The 22568-nt window shown below is 37.5% G+C and overlaps 1 protein-coding gene across 1 annotated transcript; it reads right to left on the bottom strand.

Annotated features, from left to right (window-relative positions):
- Window positions 1-4616: 4616 nt before the first annotated feature.
- On the bottom strand, window positions 4617-18662 carry fgf7 (fibroblast growth factor 7). The gene is made up of 5 exons (XM_081373330.1): window positions 18604-18662; window positions 16257-16446; window positions 14621-15067; window positions 6718-6824; window positions 4617-6579 (listed from the first exon to the last, which is right to left on the bottom strand). Exons 3-5 carry the CDS (start codon window positions 14913-14915, stop codon window positions 6364-6366), a joined length of 618 nt encoding a protein of 205 aa, XP_081229456.1. The 5' UTR covers window positions 14916-15067; window positions 16257-16446; window positions 18604-18662; the 3' UTR covers window positions 4617-6363.
- Between the last annotated feature and the right edge of the window lie 3906 nt (window positions 18663-22568).

Raw genomic sequence — 22568 nt, 5'->3', positions numbered from 1 at the left:
TCTGCCTCTCATAAATAACACGAAGACTTCACAAAGCAAGTCTTACAATTAACAGGCACGAACACCCGTTTGATCGATCTGCAGTCTAAAACAAACAAAATCAAACGAAAATTACAGCAGAAATGCAAATTAACACATATTTGCAAAAAGAAAAGTGAAATATGTTCTGCAATAATATTGGCATGTTATGCAATTCATCCTCGTAGCTTGTCAGACGCAATCAAATGGATGGTAATAAAACGCTCCCGTATCCCCTTTCCTCCACCCGTGGCAGACACACACTGGCGATGGAGCGCTAGACTCTTTTTTTTTGTCCGACGACTTTGATGTCCGACCATTTCTTTTTTATTTCGGCCACGGTCCGAGGTTGTGAGGCTGCAGCATTATCGGCGTCTGCAACCTTTTGCCACTCAAGTGCCTTTTTGGCATTAGTAATGCCCACACTGTGCCCTCCAAACAACATTTTAGACCTACTTCTCTTTTCCACCTCGCCAACGATAATTTCTACTTCACATTGAGTGAAGTTACGTTTCTTGGTTTTCCTCTCTGTGTTTGCCATGATTTCGCAATCGATCACGCCCATAGTTGCCCATAAATAGTCCGTGAAACGCCCAAAAGTTAATATTCATCGTCGATTAATATTAACTTGTGGGCGTTTCACGGACTATTTATGGGCAACTATGGGCGTGACATAAAGCCGCAAAAGCTGCGCTATATTTAGAATTGATTGTGATTTATTAAGGGAAAACTGCGTAGGATGTGCGTGCGCACGGTTTTATAAATCCGAATATTTCTGTGCGTACGCACGTCCTATGTTTCATCCGTACGCCACTTCTGACGCAAATCCTACGCAAAGTTTTATAAATGAGGCCCCAGAAGTTCTAAGCAAAAATGTAAATGTTTCATATCTCCTGACCACTAGGTGGCACTGTGTCGAAACTATGCAGGTAGCCTCAGGTCATGGTTGTCAAAACACACACCAAGTTTGCTCTGAATACGGTTAAGTGTTGTGGAGATATAGCCTCACGTTCATTTTGGCGTGCGATTCATTCGTGCGTTATTCGAGAACGGTTTGACGAATCAACTTAAATTCCATAACTTTTTTTCTAAAGATGATCTGGTCCAATTTTCGTGAAAATCTGAGCAATGGTCTAAGTAGGCGGAGTTTGAAAATGTAAGTTTTTTGGAAAATTCTAAATTGTGGAAAACTTTCTTCAAAATTTGTGCCTAAGCATGATTGTTTTAATACACCATTTGTTTCAGGTTGATTGGCCAGTGACGTGTGAGGAGAATCTGGACGAGTCTTCATCACTTCTCTACCGTCACTCTGGAGAAATATATGAAGAGCTCAAAGCCAGGGTCCCTTTTCCGTCTGAATCCCTGCTAAAAGACCTGCAGAGGCTTTGGATTAAACTGACTCTCCAGAACTCAATCTTTTCCCGAGAATCTGGAGCTCCGGCCGTCTGTGTGGAAACATCTGTTTAAACTTCACGCAGTCTGACTCTGCACCGATCATTTGGCAGAGACTAAACGAGCCGTTAGCATTTAATACGTTTAGCTTGTCACCATGTGTTTGTGGTGAGGATGACTGAGGCTGTTTGGCTGGTCTCAGCAGATTCAGATGAAGACAACAACACACTGATGTGAGACGAATGATACAAGATCCTCTTGACTCCATCACGGATACAGAGATAAATCCCATCAGCCTCGATTAAAAAAAAACACTTCCAAAAGTTTTTTTGTTTTTTTTTGCAGCGATGCCATAGAAGAACTATTTTTGGTAGTAACTAATAACTAAACTCATCTTTTATCACCAAAATTACATATTTACATGTTTTTTTTTCCTGCATGTCTTAAAATATCTTGAGTGTAACTCGACACCCTTGCCTCATTTAGTATGCGCGGTTCTATGAATATGCAAATGAGCCCCACCTCCACTCACTCGCTCAGCTCAGAGATCCACTGGTTGACGATCACACGTTAATCTGATTGGTTACAAGGTAGTTTGTGACGTCAGAAACACCAGCGATTTCAAAGCGTGTGTTTGAGACTGTCTTTGGTTCACTGCAGTTTTAAGGAGGAAATACTCAGCTATGCTGTCGACTTATGAACTTACACATGCTTTGTGTTAAAGCATATTAAAAACACCACATAGACATATAAACAACATTAAAAGCTGGATTTTAACAAAAGGGGGACTTTAAAGAGAATGATTAAAATGGCATAAAACTGAGATCTACCAGCACTTCACTTCATCAGACTGATTATTAATGACACGCTGAATTATTATTTTTCTGTTGTCTCTCTGAACGTCTGATATTAATGTTTCTCTGTCCATCTGTGGATCCGTTACAGAGGTTTTGATCAGTGTCTCAGCCTCAGACAAAGGAAAGCACAGAAGAAGGGCATACATGATTCTTCTGTTTGTTCAGGTATGATGAAGCTGAACTTTTCTGATGTTAGCATCAGAGTTTATTACTATTCTTAAATGATTAATGACAGTTGTTAAAGTCTCCCTGTAGTCAATAATCTGATCCCTTAGAACTTATCTTTGATCACCAAAATGACATATTTAAATGTTTTTTCTTTGAAAAAAAATATTCTTCATGTCTTAAAATGTCTTGAATGTAACTCGACACCCTTGCCTCATTTAGTATACATGGTTCTATGAATATGCAAATTAGCCCCGCCTCCACTCACTCATAGCAGCTCAGCCCTGTGGTGTAAATCCAGCTTTTAATGTTGTTTATGTGTCTATGTGGTGTTTTTAATATGCTTTAAGACAAAGCATGTGTAAATTCATAAGTCGACAGCATTGCTGAGTATTTCCTCCTTAAAACTGCAGTGAACCAAAGACAGTCTCAAAAACACGCTTTGAAATCGCTGGTGTTTCTGACGTCACAAACTACCTTGTAACCAATCAGATCAACGTGTGATCGTCAACCAGTGGATCTCTGAGCTGAGTGAGTGAGTGGAGGCGGGGCTCATTTGCATATTCATAGAGCTACGCATACTAAATGAGGCAAGGGTGTCGAGTTACATTCAAGATATTTTAAGACATGAAGATTTTTTTTCACAGGAAAAAAACCTTTAAATATGTAATTTTGGAGATCAAAGAGGAGTTTTAAGGGATAAAATTGACTACAGGGAGACTTTAAAAGCATTTTCTAGTGATGACCTCAGATACTAGTCATTGATAATGATTTAAACAAGCAAACCTGCGCAGAAAGGGCAGTCAGCGCCCTCTGGAGGAGAAACCGCTCTGATCCTTGTACGAAAAATATGAAATCCCATTTATTTTTACCCAAATTCTTTTCCGTTTTAATTTCGCTGGTTTTAATGGATTTATTAAATCATTAACGGGTTAATTAAATGTTAATACATGTCTAACGTATGCAAGTGAAGTGGAATATTTTCTTCATCTGCATTATTATCTGAAATTGTAATTATCGGACAGCTCAATGCAATGATCCTAAAAATAGGCTTCAATTTTGTTTTGGCAGAACATAATGTGTTTTTTCTTTCGATGTTGAATTGTGAGCCGGTCTCGAGGGATTCGCCCATGTGTGTTCAATCTCTGTGTTGTTTTAGACTTTATCTGGTCTTAGCTCAGATTCAAAGCTTTGATAAAACTCAATCGACATGTCCACAGTTTACACTGACAGAATCGCTCAGTCTTTTGATTTTATTTGGACTTGAACATGCTGAACTCATGTTGTGTGCTGAAGGCTTTCGACCAACAAACTAACAAACAAACGCCAGATGAATTCAAGACACGTTTATCAAAGAGATACAGGACAAATGATCAGGACATTTTCATTTTCATTCTGAGATTTGTTCACAGACACTGATGAAACACACTGATTGTAAAGGTCCAGATGGATCCCAAGCAAACCTTTTGTTTGATAAATCAATGATGTCGTTTTTAGGCCCGTGAGAGTCTGTTTACATTCAGAACATGTTACAAATTATACGCTTAAACCAACTTTGCGTGACTTGGCAGAAGTGTTCACCTTACTTTAACTGTGTTTAGGTCAGAGGAGGGTGTGTGTGGGTGTGTGAGTGTGTGTGAGTGAGTGAGTGTTTGTGTGTGTGCCTCTCGTTCACCTCCTGGGAATCATGTTTCGCTCAAGCTTCTCCGACTACATCGATCAAGATAAAATACATCCACAAGAAACAACAAGTACACAAACACTGAGGACTGAGCAACACTACTTAGTAAAACTATATGAAAATTAAGTATTGATTAGAGTGTAATTTATCGTACTGTGTGAGTGAGAGTGTATCGTGACACGAAAGATGAAATCGCCGAGTGATGATTATTTTGCTGGATATAACAGGAAGGAATGGAAGCTCATCTCAGCCTCATAAAGAAAAAAATCATGCTTTTGTAAATAATAATTACAACCGAGATTTAAAAAAAATTACAAAAAGTAGAAATTATGATGAGTCAAAATTGCCAAAATAATTATGACAGTCATATATATAACAAAGTCGAAATGATGACACATTAAGTCATAATTTTGACATAATTTTTTTTGAAATGGTATTACTGAGTCATAAATATGAGATTAAACAGCTGAAATTATGAGATAACATCGGAAAAACATCGGAATTAAGTTTCTGTCATAATTTTGACATTTTATCTAAAAAATGTGTCTGTTTTATGTCATAATTTCAAATTAGTATGTCATAATTATTGTGTTTTTTATGTAAAAACACTGAATTTTACTGTTAAATAAACAAAAAAGTCCCCGTCGATCACAGTGGTTTGTTTGACATCCTCATTATGATGATCAGTGTTCAGTAACTTAATTTCTTAAGACTATTTTTCTCCCAGCCGGTGTGACAGGAAATAAGATAAACGCAGTGAAGCTGATCATCAGAGCGGATGAAGGGTCTACGTCTCAGATCACGCCACGCCATAGAAAGGTACATACATATTTTATTGAGATTGATCTATAATCATATAAAACCTCAGATTTCACTTAGCATTCTAGCAGCAAAAAATAAACTCCTGCGATCTCTGTGCAAGTTTTTTCAGCACAGCGATCCGGAATACAGTCGATTATTTCAGAGCCACCGACACATATATATATAAATATCATAAATAACACACAATGACACATGGACACAATCACATTAAAACACGGAGGGATTGTGTGGAAATTTTACGCTTGTCAAAGCCATTTCAGCTTAATGTGTTTGACTAATGAAAGTGTCTCTACATGAAGGCTGATCAATAATGAAAAGGAAAGTCGTTTATGAATGAGTAATGGAATATTGTGAAGACAAACATGTGATTTCTTAGAATGAGTCAATCGGGTGAAACTTTTTCGAATGCAAATAATGCCAAAAATTAAATAAAGGAACTGATTTTCTCACTGAAATGAATACAAGAATGGAATGTTTCTAAATGAAAAGCAAAACTCCTCCGGATGAATGTTGATCGTTCATATAAATGCATTGCAGTGTTTATTCGATGTTTTCACTCTTAATGTCTCTAATGGTCGTGAAAGTGCGGCGAACAGAAACATAGACCCTCTAAAAAATATAAAAATAGTTTTATCTCAAAACACAGATGAGTATTTATAGCTGGTGTTTACATGAGTCCAAAACATTTTCATATATAAACCCAGTGCTGGTGGCGTTTCACCACCGTCTTCTCGGCAGAGAAAGAAAGAAAGCATGAATGTTTTATTGCACTGTAAACCCGAAAAAAATGTTTTTAAGTTAACCAATATAACGTTTAAGCAGAACTTGCAGATTTTAGAACTTAAATTTATCACATAAGCTCAACTTATATTTTTAGTCGTGGAAACTTGGCTAGCTTTAACCAGCTAATTCAATAAGTACTACATTGCTTAATGGTAACGCAATGCTATGATAGCAGAGCACTTGCTGAATGAGTACAGCAATATAAAAGTTTAACATTCACTGTCCTCATACAAAGCTCATTCTCCACTCGTCACCATGATGGCAACCCCCCCAATAACCCAACAGAACAGAAACTCTTCTAAACTAGCATAATAAAACATTAAACGTTACTAAATCTCCCACTTAACATTAATTCGTCACAAAAAAGCATTATATAACACTTAATTTTAGCATTTACTCTCCCTTTTGAATGTCATGGTAAAGCAGTTTCAGTTAAATTTAAGTTTATCTAGGAAAATGTAACATTAAATGTGTCAGTTTTGTGAACTCAAAAGAATAAGTTCTAAATACTCATTAAAGGTAATTTGATGGAACTAATTTGTATAATTTGAGTTGGCTCTACTCAAACCAATTGATTATTTTGAGCGCTAGGGTTTACAGTGTGATAAAACATGCTTCACGCTGACAGTAACCTCGCATGCATCTTCACGCCAGCTTCTTCTCGTCTTCCTTGCACTTTCGAGGGATGAAGTGAGAAGTGATGCTCTCCCTCCTCGTCTTCTTTCCTTTCAGCGGCCGGCCGTTTTTCGACATAGCGATGAACATCTCTTTTCCATCTTTAGTCTTTCTGACAGAAGCGTACGCGGTGTAGTAGTTCTCTAAAAACACTTCTTTGAAGTTGCAGCTGTCGTTGTAGTCTTTCTGTTCGGGGAAAGGAGAGAACAGGTACGACACGACCTTAATGCGCTGTAAAAGTTGCTATATTTACTCTTAAAAGCATGAGAATGCATTAGCTGGAATCAGATTAAAAGATGTGTTTGCAGGACAGATGGGTTTTACTTTGCCCTGTAACATTCCGGTTCGGTTCATGGAAATATAATACTGGCTCTTCAGGCCTTTTATGGCCAACACGCCTCCCTCAGAAACCGTCCTGATCTCCAGAACACCTGAAACACAGACAGCGGATCAGCCTGAGCGTTTGAAGACCGGCTTCAGGTCCCTCGGGGCCAAATCTGCCTTGGAAAGACGTTGTTTAACCCTTTGCTGCTCCTCATTTATGGGAAATTTTAAAAAATGTAAATATAAAATGCATAGAATTTTTTTTTTCCGGGTATAATCTATAAATCAGACACACAGCAATGATGGGGTTAATGGAAAAATTATAATTATAACCAAAGTTAAAATGCTTTATAATATTTGCAGATTCTGAAATTGGTTGTTTGCCATGTTGTAATGCATTATACTTTGTAAAGGTGTGTTTAGTTAATAGATTAGTATTATTATAACCGTGGTTACAATTAGAGTTCATACAGTGCATTATAAGGTGCATTACAAGGCATAATTACTGCATTAAAAATACTTTTATAATACAGAAGGACTTTAAGGAAAGTGTTACCGTATATTTTTGTTGAATAATATATTTTTTTTTTGCATTTTGAGGGAATGTAAGGGTACTAAGTAATATCTATGCAATAATTATGATCTACACAATTTTCACAATACAATACAATTATTTAGTCCGTAGAAGTTTTATTTTTTATTTTCCGTAATTATTTTTGTTTGTTTGGGAGGGAGGGGGGAGGGGGATAGATCATAATTATTGGATAGGTATTACTTAGTACCCTAACATTCCCTCAAAATGCAAAATATTAAATGAAATATATTATTATAGAAAAATATATCATACTGTGGAAAAAGAAAAGACATTTGAGGTGTTTGGCTACTCTTGAGCGGGAGGAGTGCGAGTGTGTGTCCCCTAAAGGAAGAGCAGCAAAGGGTTAAACAACTCATTTTCAAGGCTAATTTGGCCTCAAAGTATAATTATTAATATATGTCTCTATGGTTATGATCGACTATTTTTAAGGAACATTTAACCTTTTCGAATCATGTCCAGAATTTTTGTCATCAAGTGTGAAATACCATTCAGATGAAGTGCAAAAATAAAACAAAATTAAAACTTTTTTTTTTTGCTCTAAAGTGACTGAAAAGCACCAGAGTGATTAATAAATGACCTAAATAACATTTAATTCTTTGAGTTAGTCTGTAGTAATTAGGCTTTATTAATGTTATTCATTTCATTGATGGTTTAAATGTGATGTGTGTCATTTTTAGGATTCAAAATACCACCTTAATATGACAGTGGAAGGTTGATTCCCACGCAAAGAATGAACTTTATTTGTTTGATTTTTCTGTTTAATGACACACTTATTCATGTCTATAAAGGAAGCAGCTTCATGTCTTTCTTTAAGGTCATAACTGGAATATCAGGATCAGATGATTCGATCAACAGTGAGTTAAAACGCTCCAGTTGCGCTCCATATCAGATATTTCACAGCTGAAGGGCCTGTTTGTTACGCTCGTGTTTAAATCAGAAACGGACACTACTCTTGTTGTCGTAAGCTCTGTGTGTGTGTGTGTGTGTGTGTGTGTGTGTGTGTGTGTGTGTGTGTGTGTGTGTGTGTGTGTGAGTTGTGTAAGGACGAGTTGTGTGGTTTACATGTGAGAGCTGTAATGGTATAATAAGCTGCTGTCACGACACAACTCTGACAACCTCAAAACGCGTCTGCTTTTCTCTCCCTCTGTTTCTCTCCTTCCCTCACTCATGTCTTGCAGTGTGTGTGTTGCAGTGTGTGCAAGCAGTGTGTGTGTTGCTGTGCGTGCAGTTGTCGGCCACATCTGGCTGTATCAATTTTTCTTCTTTTCATCGCCAGCTGACGTAATCACTCTCCCTCTGGAGCAAAGATGCATGGTGTCACGCCAACTTTCTTCTCATACACAAACAAAATAACTAATAACCAAACACACTTGAAGCTGATGTTATGAATGTATAACATCAGGTTCAAGCCAGTTTGGTGTAAACAGAATCATTAATTTTAATATCGATGGTCATAATATAAGCCTCAAGTCTGAGTCCTGGTTCTGACTTCACAATTTTTGGTAGCATCTTATTTTACAGTGTCCTTGTTACATATGTTACATGCACTTACCATAGTAATACAGTAAATTATGCATAATACCCTAACCCTTTAAGTACATGTAGATGCTTACTATTACTCAGTACTTAAATATATAATTACACTGTAACAATGACACCTTAAAATAAAGTGTAACTCATGTTTTTTTGACGCTCCCTTGAAATCTTCCTCAGTGAGCTGTTGTGTTCTGACACACTGACTCTTCACGTCGCAGCACTGAGTCCTGTAACGAAGGGAAACGAGCTATAAATACGCGCACCTGTTTCTCTTTACGTCTGTCACTCGCTCGTCACTCTGCCACGCGACCGGAGAATAGTCCACTGCAATCTGAGCCGCGCGCTTCCTTCAGATTCACTGCGGAACACTTTATACTCATATATAGACGTAAACGTATTATTGTATAATCTAATTATGTTTCATAAACACTGTTAGATTATAAAACACTCAACAAATCAATAGTTAATTTACATTCAGTTGGAACTGTCATGAAACTTTGAAATATACTTTCAATGTCTCAATCTCGCTCTATCGCTACTTTAAATGTCTCAATCTCGCTCTATCGCTACTTTTAATGTCTCAATCTCGCTCTATCGTTAATATTAATGTCTCAATCTCGCTCTATCGCTACTTTTAATCTCTCAATCTCGCTCTATCGCTACTTTAAATGTCTCAATCTCGCTCTATCGCTACTTTTAATGTCTCAATGTCGCTCTATCGTTAATATTAATGTCTCAATCTCGCTCTATCGTTAATATTAATGTCTCAATCTCGCTCTATCGCTACTTTAAATGTCTCAATCTCGCTCTATCGCTACTTTAAATGTCTCAATCTCGCTCTGTCGCTACTTTCAATGTCTCAATCTCGCTCTATCGTTATTTTTAATGTCTCAATCTCGCTCTATCGCTACTTTTAATGTCTCAATGTCGCTCTATCGTTAATATTAATGTCTCAATCTCGCTCTATTGTTACTTTTAATGTCTCAATCTCGCTCTGTCGCTACTTTCAATGTCTCATTGTCGCTCTATCGCTACTTTAAATGTCTCAATCTCGCTCTATCGTTACTTTTAATGTCTCAATGTCGCTCTATCGTTAATATTAATGTCTCAATCTCGCTCTATCGCTACTTTAAATGTCTCAATCTCGCTCTATCGCTACTTTAAATGTCTCAATCTCGCTCTATCGTTACTTTTAATGTCTCAATCTCGCTCTATCGCTACTTTAAATGTCTCAATCTCGCTCTATCGTTACTTTTAATGTCTCAATCTCGCTCTATCGTTACTTTTAATGTCTCAATCTCGCTCTATCGCTACTTTAAATGTCTCAATCTCGCTCTATCGTTACTTTTAATGTCTCAATCTCGCTCTATCGTTACTTTTAATGTGTCAATGTCGCTCTATCGTTAATATTAATGTCTCAATCTCGCTCTATCGCTACTTTAAATGTCTCAATCTCGCTCTATCGCTACTTTAAATGTCTCAATCTCGCTCTATCGCTACTTTAAATGTCTCAATGTCTCTCTATCATTAATATTAATGTCTCAATCTCGCTCTATCGCTACTTTAAATGTCTCAATCTCGCTCTATCGCTACTTTAAATGTCTCAATCTCGCTCTATCGCTACTTTTAATGTCTCAATCTCGCTCTATCGCTACTTTAAATGTCTCAATCTCGCTCTATCGTTACTTTTAATGTCTCAATCTCGCTCTATCGTTACTTTTAATGTGTCAATGTCGCTCTATCGTTAATATTAATGTCTCAATCTCGCTCTATCGCTACTTTAAATGTCTCAATCTCGCTCTATCGCTACTTTAAATGTCTCAATCTCGCTCTATCGTTACTTTTAATGTCTCAATCTCGCTCTATCGTTACTTTTAATGTGTCAATGTCGCTCTATCGTTAATATTAATGTCTCAATCTCGCTCTATCGCTACTTTAAATGTCTCAATCTCGCTCTATCGCTACTTTAAATGTCTCAATCTCGCTCTGTCGCTACTTTCAATGTCTCAATCTCGCTCTATCGTTATTTTTAATGTCTCAATCTCGCTCTATCGCTACTTTTAATGTCTCAATGTCGCTCTATCGTTAATATTAATGTCTCAATCTCGCTCTATTGTTACTTTTAATGTCTCAATCTCGCTCTGTCGCTACTTTCAATGTCTCATTGTCGCTCTATCGCTACTTTAAATGTCTCAATCTCGCTCTATCGTTACTTTTAATGTCTCAATGTCGCTCTATCGTTAATATTAATGTCTCAATCTCGCTCTATCGCTACTTTAAATGTCTCAATCTCGCTCTATCGCTACTTTAAATGTCTCAATCTCGCTCTATCGTTACTTTTAATGTCTCAATCTCGCTCTATCGCTACTTTAAATGTCTCAATCTCGCTCTATCGTTACTTTTAATGTCTCAATCTCGCTCTATCGTTACTTTTAATGTCTCAATCTCGCTCTATCGCTACTTTAAATGTCTCAATCTCGCTCTATCGTTACTTTTAATGTCTCAATCTCGCTCTATCGTTACTTTTAATGTGTCAATGTCGCTCTATCGTTAATATTAATGTCTCAATCTCGCTCTATCGCTACTTTAAATGTCTCAATCTCGCTCTATCGCTACTTTAAATGTCTCAATCTCGCTCTATCGCTACTTTAAATGTCTCAATGTCTCTCTATCATTAATATTAATGTCTCAATCTCGCTCTATCGCTACTTTAAATGTCTCAATCTCGCTCTATCGCTACTTTAAATGTCTCAATCTCGCTCTATCGCTACTTTTAATGTCTCAATCTCGCTCTGTCGCTACTTTTAATGTCTCAATGTCGCTCTATCGTTAATATTAATGTCTCAATCTCGCTCTATTGTTACTTTTAATGTCTCAATCTCACTCTATCGCAACTTTTAATGTCTCAATCTCGCTCTATCGCAACTTTTAATGTCTCAATCTCGCTCTATCGCTACTTTTAATGTCTCAATGTCGCTCTATTGTTAATATTAATGTCTCAATCTCGCTCTATTGTTACTTTTAATGTCTCAATCTCGCTCTGTCGCTACTTTCAATGTCTCATTGTCGCTCTATCGCTACTTTAAATGTCTCAATCTCGCTCTATCGCTACTTTAAATGTCTCAATCTCGCTCTATCGTTACTTTTAATGTCTCAATCTCGCTCTATCGCTACTTTTAATGTCTCAATCTCGCTCTATCGCAACTTTTAATGTCTCAATCTCGCTCTATCGCTACTTTTAATGTCTCAATCTCGCTCTATCGTTAATATTAATGTCTCAATCTCACTCTATTGTTACTTTTAATGTCTCAATCTCGCTCTGTCGCTACTTTCAATGTCTCATTGTCGCTCTATCGCTACTTTTAATGTCTCAATCTCGCTCTATCGCTACTTTAAATGTCTCAATCTCGCTCTATCGCTACTTTAAATGTCTCAATCTCGCTCTATTGTTACTTTTAATGTCTCATTGTCGCTCTATCATTACTTTTAATGTCTCAATCTCGCTCTATCGCTACTTTTAATGTCTCAATCTCGCTCTATCGCAACTTTTAATGTCTCAATCTCGCTCTATCGTTACTTTTAATGTCTCATTTCCTCTATCGCTACTTTTAATGTCTCAATCTCGCTCTATCGCTACTTTTAATGTCTCAATCTCGCTCTATCGCAACTTTTAATGTCTCAATCTCGCTCTATCGTTACTTTTAATGTCTCATTGTCGCTCTATCGCTACTTTTAATGTCTCAATCTCGCTCTATCGCTACTTTTAATGTCTCATTGTCGCTCTATCGCTACTTTTAATGTCTCAATCTCGCTCTATCGCTACTTTTAATGTCTCAGTCTTGCTTTATTGCTACTTTTAATGTCTCAATCTTGCTCTATCGCTGCTTTAAAGGGATACTTCACCTCTGGAAAGATGAATGTGTATTTAAAATAGGTCATTTATGTAGAAGAAATGTGAAGACATTTTTTAATTTCTAGACTGAGAAAAGCCAGAAAATATATTTTATTATGTGGATGAAAGACAACAACTCCCAGAATGCACTTGCTTCGCTGCCCTAGGAGGCCACGCCTACCGGTTAGAGAGCGCAGTTGAAAACAACAAGGTTAGGCTACCAGTGAGTCTCCGTGACGAGTCTGCCTGGGATTTCGAGTTCGCTCAAAATGTCTGGGATTCGGCTTTTGCGTTCTACAGTCGCCATTCATCATGTTTACTGTGGCGAGCAGGACGAGGCTGACGGCCGCGGGAGAACGGCGCGAGGCCGGTGACGTCATTACTGAGACGCACCGGTCTCTCACAGAGGTGCAGGAATTTTCTTAGCAATGTTAAAACGCACATCAACCGATCACTTGTTTAGCGTTCATGTAAACACTACATTCAGATTCACCAATCGGAATGAATTCAGTTAGATTGAAACAAGAGGTGTGCATGTAAACATGCGATCACCTCTATCGCTGCTTTAAATGTCTCAGTCTCGCTCTATCGCTACTTTTAATGTCTCAATCTTGCTTTATTGCTACTTTTAATGTCTCAATCTCGCTTTATTGTTACTTTTAATGTCTCAATCTCGCTCTATCGTTACTTTTAATGTCTCAATCTCGCTCTATCGCTGCTTTAAATGTCTCAGTCTCGCTCTATCGCTACTTTTAATGTCTCAATCTTGCTTTATTGCTACTTTTAATGTCTCAATCTCGCTCTTTCGTTACTTTTAATGTCTTAATCTCGCTCTATCGCTGCTTTAAATGTCTCAGTCTCGCTCTATCGCTACTTTTAATGTCTCAATCTTGCTTTATTGCTACTTTTAATGTCTCAATCTCGCTCTATCGCTACTTTTAATGTCTCAATCTCGCTCTATCGTTACTTTTAATGTCTCAATCTCGCTATATCGTTACTTTAAATGTCTCAATCTCGCTCTATCGCTAATTTTAATGTCTCAATCTCGCTCTATCGCTACTTTTAATGTCTCAATCTTGCTTTATCGCTACTTTTAATGTCGCAGTCTTGCTCTATCGCTACTTTAAATGTCTCAATCTCGCTCTATCGCTACTTTTAATGTCTCAATCTCGCTCTATCACAAATTTAAATGTCTCAGTCTTGCTTTATCGTTACTTTTAATGTCTCAATCTCGCTCTATCGCTTCTTTTAATGTCTCAATCTCGCTCTATCGTTACTTTTAATGTCTCAATCTCGCTCTATAGCTACTTCTATGTCTCAATCTCGCTCTATCGCTACTTTTAATGTCTCAATCTCGCTCTATCGCTACTTTTAATGTCTCAATCTCGCTCTATAGCTACTTCTATGTCTCAATCTCGCTCTATCGCTACTTCTATGTCTCAATCTCGCTCTATCGCTACTTCTATATCTCAATCTCGCTCTATGGCTACTTTAAATGTCTCAATCTCGCTCTATCACTACTTCTATGTCTCAATCTCGATCTATCTTTACTTTTAATGTCTCAGTGTCGCTCTATTGATACTTTTAAATGTATAAATGTTGCTCTATCGTTACTTTTAATGTCTCATTGTCCCTCTATTGCTTCTTTTAATGTCTCAATCTTGCTCTATCTTTACTTTTAATGTCTCAGTGTCGCTCTATCGCTACTTTAAATGTCTCAGTGTCGCTCTATCGCTACTTTAAATGTCTCAGTGTCTCTCCCGTGATGAATCCTCTGTAAAGCTCCTGACACACACCAGAAACATGAAGACCGAACGTGTGCCTTGAAACGAAGCTACAACCTCAGGCACACACATCAGAAGTGATCGATGAGCTCTTACTGTAGCAGTTGTTGGGATCCTGCGTTCCGTTGATATTCCCGTTCTCGTCGATCATCAGAAACCACTGTGTGCGACTATAGAGGCGTCGTATTCGAACGTCCCCTCCTTCCATGTAGTCGTAGTTCCTGGTGTGCCGTTCGTGTTTTGAACAGTCAGTCACAGACGCCTGCCCAACGACCCTGTCGCCATCACACACACACACACACACACACACGCGGCTGACGACCAGCACGACGTGCAACCACAGTCCACACGGCAACTCAGGCAGTTTCCATTGCAGCGTCCATTTGCGCATTATACTGCGTTTCTCGAGGAGTTCATGATCCACACACTGAAGGCAAAACTCTGGTTGGCTGTGTGAGATCCGCTAGGACCCTTTCCCAGTAAAATCCTCAGATTTTGGAGTGAACTCTGACCTCCTCCTGAAGCATTAGAATCTCCTCAGAGCTGGAGGAGGCAGAAGTGTGTTAGTTTCTGTTGTTAATGACAGTCAAATGATATAAATCAACAAACGGATGCTTCACACACTGTCTGGTTCCAGGTCAGTTCATCACAGTTCACTCTTCACTCAATAATCATGCACATGTAAACCAGATTCTACATGTTCAGTGTCTTTAAAATGAGTGTCTTAATCTCGCTCGATCGCTACTTTTAAAGTTTCAATGTTTCTCTATCTCTACTTTAAATGTTTCAGCATTGGATCATTCCTACTTGAATCATCTCAAAATCTTCCTATTGCTTCTTCAAATGTTTCAGCATTGCTACTCTGTTTCTACTTTAAATTTCTCAGTATTTGTTGCTAATTTAAATCTCAACATCTATCTATCCTTTCTTTAAATGTCTCAGTTTCACTTTATCTGTATTTTAAATGTCTGTCATCACTTTAAATGTCTCAATATTGTTACTTTAAATGTCTTATTGTTGCTCTATCACTTTTTTAAACGTCTCAATGTTTCTCTATTACTTCTTTAAACGTCTCAATGTTTCTCTATCACTTGTTTAAATGTCTCAATGTTTCTCTATCACTTCTTTAAATGTCTCAATGTTTCTCCATCACTTCTTTAAATGTCTCAATGTTTATCTATCACTTCTTTAAATGTCTCATTGTTTCTCTGTCACTTCTTTAAATGTCTCAATGTTTCTCTATCACTTCTTTAAACGTCTCAATGTTTCTCTGTCACTTCTTTAAATGTCTCATTGTTTCTCTATCACTTCTTTAAACGTCTCAATGTTTATCTATCACTTCTTTAAACGTCTCAATGTTTCTCTATCACTTCTTTAAACGTCTCAATGTTTCTCTGTCACTTGTTTAAATGTCTCATTGTTTCTCTATCACTTCTTTAAATGTCTCATTGTTTCTCTATCACTTCTTTAAATGTCTCAATGTTTCTCTATCACTTCTTTAAATGTCTCAATGTTTCTCTGTCACTTCTTTAAACGTCTCATTGTTGCTCTATCTTTACGTTTCTCTTTCACTTCTTTAAATGTCTCAGTATTGCTCTACTTCTACTTAAAATGACAGTATTTTCGTCATGGTCTCTGTCTCTCTGTCTAGTTTCTGCCAAACTAACTTACGACACAATACATTGGTTTAAAATGTTGCAATAATGCTGCTCGCAATAATAAATCGACTTACTTGTGCCTCCAGGACACGCGCTTCGGTCCCGACGATTCCAGAGAAACTTCCAATGTGACGCACAGAGAGAGTGAGTTTTGTGCCGTGCATCTTCTCGTGTTCCTGAACGCTGTGCAATCTCTGATAAAAGCCTCATGCTGACCTCACTTCTCTGCAATTACGCCTCAGCCACTCAGCTGTCAGTGGGATGCTGGAGCGAGAGACAGAGAGAATGAGAGAGAGAGAGAGAGAGAGAGAATCGTATGTTTCTGTTAGCCAGGTCTCCGGTGGACGTGAGAGGGAGCCGTAAACATGAGCGAGTGTCTCTCTCTCTCTATCTGAGGTATTTGGGAAGAATCCTGCGAGATCTTGTCGACATTTATGAAGAATCACATGCCGTGACACACAGGCCTTTCTCAAGATCCCGTAGTTCAATTCAATTCAATTTACATTTATTTGTATAGCGCTTTTCACAATACACATCATTTCAAAGCACCTTTACAGAAACTGCATGAGTTCACATTATAATTCAGAGTGATCTGTTATCAGAGGAAACTGTCTAAGTTATGTATTTCAGAAATGTACATATACAAAATCACAGTTAGCGAAAAAAGTATTATTTTAAACAATGTAATAATTTAATGCAGGAACAATGAGCTCATTGAATGAATACTTTTTAACAAATGATTATGACATTCTCATATATGTGATCTGAAGGGTCTCGTCTGTCATTTGTTTGCTGTGTTACAGACAAACATCAAAGCATGAGGTGAATTCAAAGGCTGATAGTGAATGCACGAGGGTAATAAATCTAACGAGGCGGGCCACAATTGAGGAGGATAAACAGAGGGCCGTTTACTGCGTGAAGGGCTCGTCTCTGCAGAAGGTCAAGCACTCTTTCACTTTTCCTGTTTGTATTTAGCTGGCAAATTTACAGTTTTACACACCTGGCCTCCGCGGGTCTCGGCACATCAAACGTTCCCAGCGTTTCGAGCCCGAGGGAGACAGAACCTCTGGATGCGCACGCTTGCTCTTTCATTTCACAAACGATCGCTCGTAAACCGGCTGATCTCAAAGCTCACGGTCATTTGCAAGCCTTGTATTTCCCTTCACCTTAAAGTGAAGTTTTACAGGAGCACGTGATCTAAAGCTGTTTGTGCTTCTGGACAGGAAGACGGTCAGACGTTATTCTGCTTCATTTCAACATCAGAATGGTTTATCATATCCATCCATTCCTCCCACTACAGGATTGGATGCAATTTTAAACATTACATTACATTTGAAGGGAGTAATTTCTAATATAACACTTAAATGTCAATAAACAAATATTAATCTAGACAAAATCCGTGCAGAATGGACAATGGATTTGGCAGTTGATATATAGTTTAATTTAGTTCAAGGATTGTAAAACCAAAAAGATCATTGTTGACTCTTTTGTATGTAATACATCACTTTGTTCTTACTTAAAAAATGCAAAAACAGAAATTTTATGGTTTTTGTCCTCCTTACATATTTAGCACAAATCTGGGTCGTATTATTGTTTTTTTGAGAATGATTTTATGTTCCCAGCTAACAAAAATATGTTTGCTAACATTCCCATTATTTGTATGTGCAGTTTTTTAATGTTTCAGAAATAATTTTGATTTGTTATGCTAATGTTAAGGGAACATTCCATTTTATCCTTTCGCAGACATCATGGGAATGTTACTTTTGAACGTTCTAAATTAGTAGTAACACTTAGAGAACGTTACTAAAGCCCAGATAACTTTGAACGAACATTCTATTATCATAACTGGAATAATGTTTGTTTGTAACATTCCCAGAACATTCCCTGTTTGCTGGGAAGTGACTTTTGAATACTGTAGAGTTTAATCGGATGTCGTCAATTAAATCCGGATTTACAGGAAGAAACTATCCTGTCCTAATTATGCATGATTATATGGTCAGTTATCATTGTAATTCCCATTAAGCAAATGCAAAAAGAGCATTTAGTGTTGTTTATTCCCTGCTGTTTAATTACACTGGACTGTAAAGTTTCCCGCTCACTACGTTTACAGTCCCAGCAGTCATTTGAGTTTATGGCTGAAATGATAGAGCAAGTGACACATCAAAGCTGTTGAGGAGAGAGAGAGAGAGAGCTGATGTTGTCTGTGAACTTTCGACGACTCTCTCAGACAGATCTGCAGGTCTCCTGCTGTTTTAATTGCACCTGAAACGGCTCTTATAACCCAAACGAACACGCAGTCCCATTCCCGTGTGTTTACTCTGGGCTTATGGAGAATAACTTTGTCATATAATATCAATAAACATGAGAACTGAAGAAAGTGTGAGCTTGTTTTGTCTGTGCTTCGTGGCGCTGGTCTCTCACCTGCTCTCCGGGTTTAAGGTCAGGCTATTCTGAGTTACGGTTAATCCACTGCTTTCTACATTCCCTGTTAATTGGTGAGCTCACGGGATCATGGCTGTTAACGGTGGGATGTTCTTTAAATAGCTTCGGTTGTGTTGCTCAAGTCTTGGATGGACAGAGGAGAGAAACACACTCTGCAGTTAAAGGGATAGTTCAACCAAAAATGAAAATTAGTCCATGATTTACTCACCCTCAACTAGGTGTATATGCCATTCTTCTTTCAGACGAATACAATCAGAGTTATATTAAAAAATGTTCTGGCTCTTCCAATCTTTATAATGGCAGTGAATGGCCGGTTTCTGTTTTGAAGTCCATAAAAGTACATTTATCCATGATACAAGTGCATTTATCCATGATACAAGTGCATTTATCCATCATAAAAGTGCATCTGTTCATCATAAAAGTGTCTATCCATCATAAAAATGCATTTATCCATCATAAAAGTGCATCTGTTAATCATAAAAGTGTCTATCCATCATAAAAATGTATTTATCCATCATAAAAGTGCATCTGTCCATCATAAAAGTGCGTCTATCCATCATAAAAGTGCATCCATCCATCATAAAAGTGCATCTGTCCATCATAAAAGTGCATCTGTCCATCATAAAAGTGCATCCATCCATCATAAAAGTGCATCTATCCATCATAAAAGTGCATCTATCCATCATAAAAGTGCATCCATCCATCATAAAAGTGCGTCTATCCATCATAAAAGTGCATCCATCCATCATAAAAGTGCATCTGTCCATCATAAAAGTGCATCTATCCATCATAAAAGTGCATCCATCCATCATAAAAGTGCATCCATCCATCATAAAAGAGCATCTATCCATCATAAAAGTGCATCTGTCCATCATAAAAGTGCATCTATCCATCATAAAAGTGCATCTGTCCATCATAAAAGTGCATCTGTCCATCATAAAAGTGCATCTATCCATCATAAAAGTGCATCTGTCCATCATAAAAGTGCATCTGTCCATCATAAAAGTGCATCCATCCATCATAAAAGTGTATCTATCCATCATAAAAGTGCGTCTATCCATCATAAAAGTGCATCCATCCATCATAAAAGTGCATCCGTCCATCATAAAAGTGCATCTATCCATCATAAAAGTGCATCCATCCATCATAAAAGTGCATCCGTCCATCATAAAAGTGCATCTGTCCATCATAAAAGTGCATCCATCCATCATAAAAGTGCATCTATCCATCATAAAAGTGCATCCGTCCATCATAAAAGTGCATCCGTCCATCATAAAAGTGCATCTATCCATCATAAAAGTGCATCCGTCCATCATAAAAGTGCATCTATCCATCATAAAAGTGCATCTGTCCATCATAAAAGTGCATCTGTCCATCATAAAAGAGCATCTATCCATCATAAAAGTGCATCTGTCCATCATAAAAGTGCATCTATCCATCATAAAAGTGCATCTGTCCATCATAAAAGTGCATCTATCCATCATAAAAGTGCATCTGTCCATCATAAAAGTGCATCTGTCCATCATAAAAGAGCATCTATCCATCATAAAAGTGCATCCGTCCATCATAAAAGTGCATCTATCCATCATAAAAGTGCATCTGTCCATCATAAAAGTGCATCTGTCCATCATAAAAGTGCATCTATCCATCATAAAAGTGCATCTGTCCATCATAAAAGTGCATCTGTCCATCATAAAAGTGCATCTATCCATCATAAAAGTGCATCTGTCCATCATAAAAGTGCATCTGTCCATCATAAAAGTGCATCCATCCATCATAAAAGTGTATCTATCCATCATAAAAGTGCATCTATCCATCATAAAAGTGCATCCATCCATCATAAAAGTGCATCTATCCATCATAAAAGTGCATCCGTCCATCATAAAAGTGCATCCGTCCATCATAAAAGTGCATCTATCCATCATAAAAGTGCATCCGTCCATCATAAAAGTGCATCTATCCATCATAAAAGTGCATCTGTCCATCATAAAAGTGCATCTGTCCATCATAAAAGTGCATCTATCCATCATAAAAGTGCATCTGTCCATCATAAAAGTGCATCTATCCATCATAAAAGTGCATCTGTCCATCATAAAAGTGCATCTGTCCATCATAAAAGAGCATCTATCCATCATAAAAGTGCATCCGTCCATCATAAAAGTGCATCTATCCATCATAAAAGTGCATCTGTCCATCATAAAAGTGCATCTATCCATCATAAAAGTGCATCTATCCATCATAAAAGTACATCTATCCATCATAAAAGTGCATCTGTCCATCATAAAAGTGCATCTGTCCATCATAAAAGAGCATCTATCCATTATAAAAGTGCATCCGTCCATCATAAAAGTCCATCTATCCATCATAAAAGTGCATCTATCCATCATAAAAGTGCATCTATCCATCATAAAAGTGCATCCATCCATCATAAAAGTGCATCTATCCATCATAAAAGTGCATCCATCCATCATAAAAGTGCATCTATCCATCATAAAAGTGCATCTGTCCATCATAAAAGTGCATCTGTCCATCATAAAAGTGCATCTGTCCATCATAAAAGTGCATCTATCCATCATAAAAGTGCATCTGTCCATCATAAAAGTGCATCTATCCATCATAAAAGTGCATCTGTCCATCATAAAAGTGCATCTGTCCATCATAAAAGAGCATCTATCCATCATAAAAGTGCATCCGTCCATCATAAAAGTGCATCCGTCCATCATAAAAGTGCATCTGTCCATCATAAAAGAGCATCTATCCATTATAAAAGTGCATCCGTCCATCATAAAAGTGCATCTATCCATCATAAAAGTGCATCCGTCCATCATAAAAGTGCATCTATCCATCATAAAAGTGCATCTGTCCATCATAAAAGTGCATCTGTCCATCATAAAAGAGCATCTATCCATCATAAAAGTGCATCTGTCCATCATAAAAGTGCATCTATCCATCATAAAAGTGCATCTGTCCATCATAAAAGTGCATCTATCCATCATAAAAGTGCATCTGTCCATCATAAAAGTGCATCTGTCCATCATAAAAGTGCATCTGTCCATCATAAAAGTGCATCTATCCATCATAAAAGTGCATCTATCCATCATAAAAGTACATCTATCCATCATAAAAGTGCATCTGTCCATCATAAAAGTGCATCTGTCCATCATAAAAGAGCATCTATCCATTATAAAAGTGCATCCGTCCATCATAAAAGTGCATCTATCCATCATAAAAGTGCATCTGTCCATCATAAAAGTGCATCTATCCATCATAAAAGTGCATCTGTCCATCATAAAAGAGCATCTATCCATTATAAAAGTGCATCTGTCCATCATAAAAGTGCATCTGTCCATCATAAAAGTGCATCTGTCCATCATAAAAGTGCATCTGTCCATCATAAAAGTGCATCTGTCCATCATAAAAGTGCATCTATCCATCATAAAAGTGCATCTGTCCATCATAAAAGAGCATCTATCCATTATAAAAGTGCATCCGTCCATCATAAAAGTGCATCTATCCATCATAAAAGTGCATCTGTCCATCATAAAAGTGCATCTATCCATCATAAAAGTGCATCTGTCCATCATAAAAGAGCATCTATCCATTATAAAAGTGCATCTGTCCATCATAAAAGTGCATCTGTCCATCATAAAAGTGCATCTGTCCATCATAAAAGTGCATCTATCCATCATAAAAGTGCATCTGTCCATCATAAAAGAGCATCTATCCATTATAAAAGTGCATCCGTCCATCCTAAAAGTGCATCTATCCATCATAAAAGTGCATCTGTCCATCATAAAAGTGCATCTATCCATCATAAAAGTGCATCTGTCCATCATAAAAGTGCATCTATCCATCATAAAAGTGCATCTGTCCATCATAAAAGAGCATCTATCCATCATAAAAGTGCATCTGTCCATCATAAAAGTGCATCTGTCCATCATAAA

This window comes from Scardinius erythrophthalmus (assembly GCF_964197995.2).
Source record: "Scardinius erythrophthalmus genome assembly, chromosome: 8".
In the NCBI taxonomy this organism is placed as follows: Eukaryota; Metazoa; Chordata; class Actinopteri; order Cypriniformes; family Leuciscidae; genus Scardinius; species Scardinius erythrophthalmus.
The sequence above is the reverse complement of the archived record's forward strand: the minus strand, read 5'-3'. Positions and strand labels throughout refer to the sequence as shown.

Bases quoted from the DNA above. Each gene is read 5' to 3' on its own strand.
- fgf7 (XM_081373330.1), bottom strand. From the start codon at position 14,915: ATGCGCAAATGGACGCTGCAATGGAAACTGCCTGAGTTGCCGTGTGGA. The intron at 6,825-14,620 runs GTAAGAGCTCAT...TCTGTGTTTCAG, and splicing joins GGATCCCAACAACTGCTACA to GTGTTCTGGAGATCAGGACG. The intron at 6,580-6,717 runs GTAAAACCCATC...TTCCCCGAACAG, and splicing joins CCGGAATGTTACAGGGCAAA to AAAGACTACAACGACAGCTG.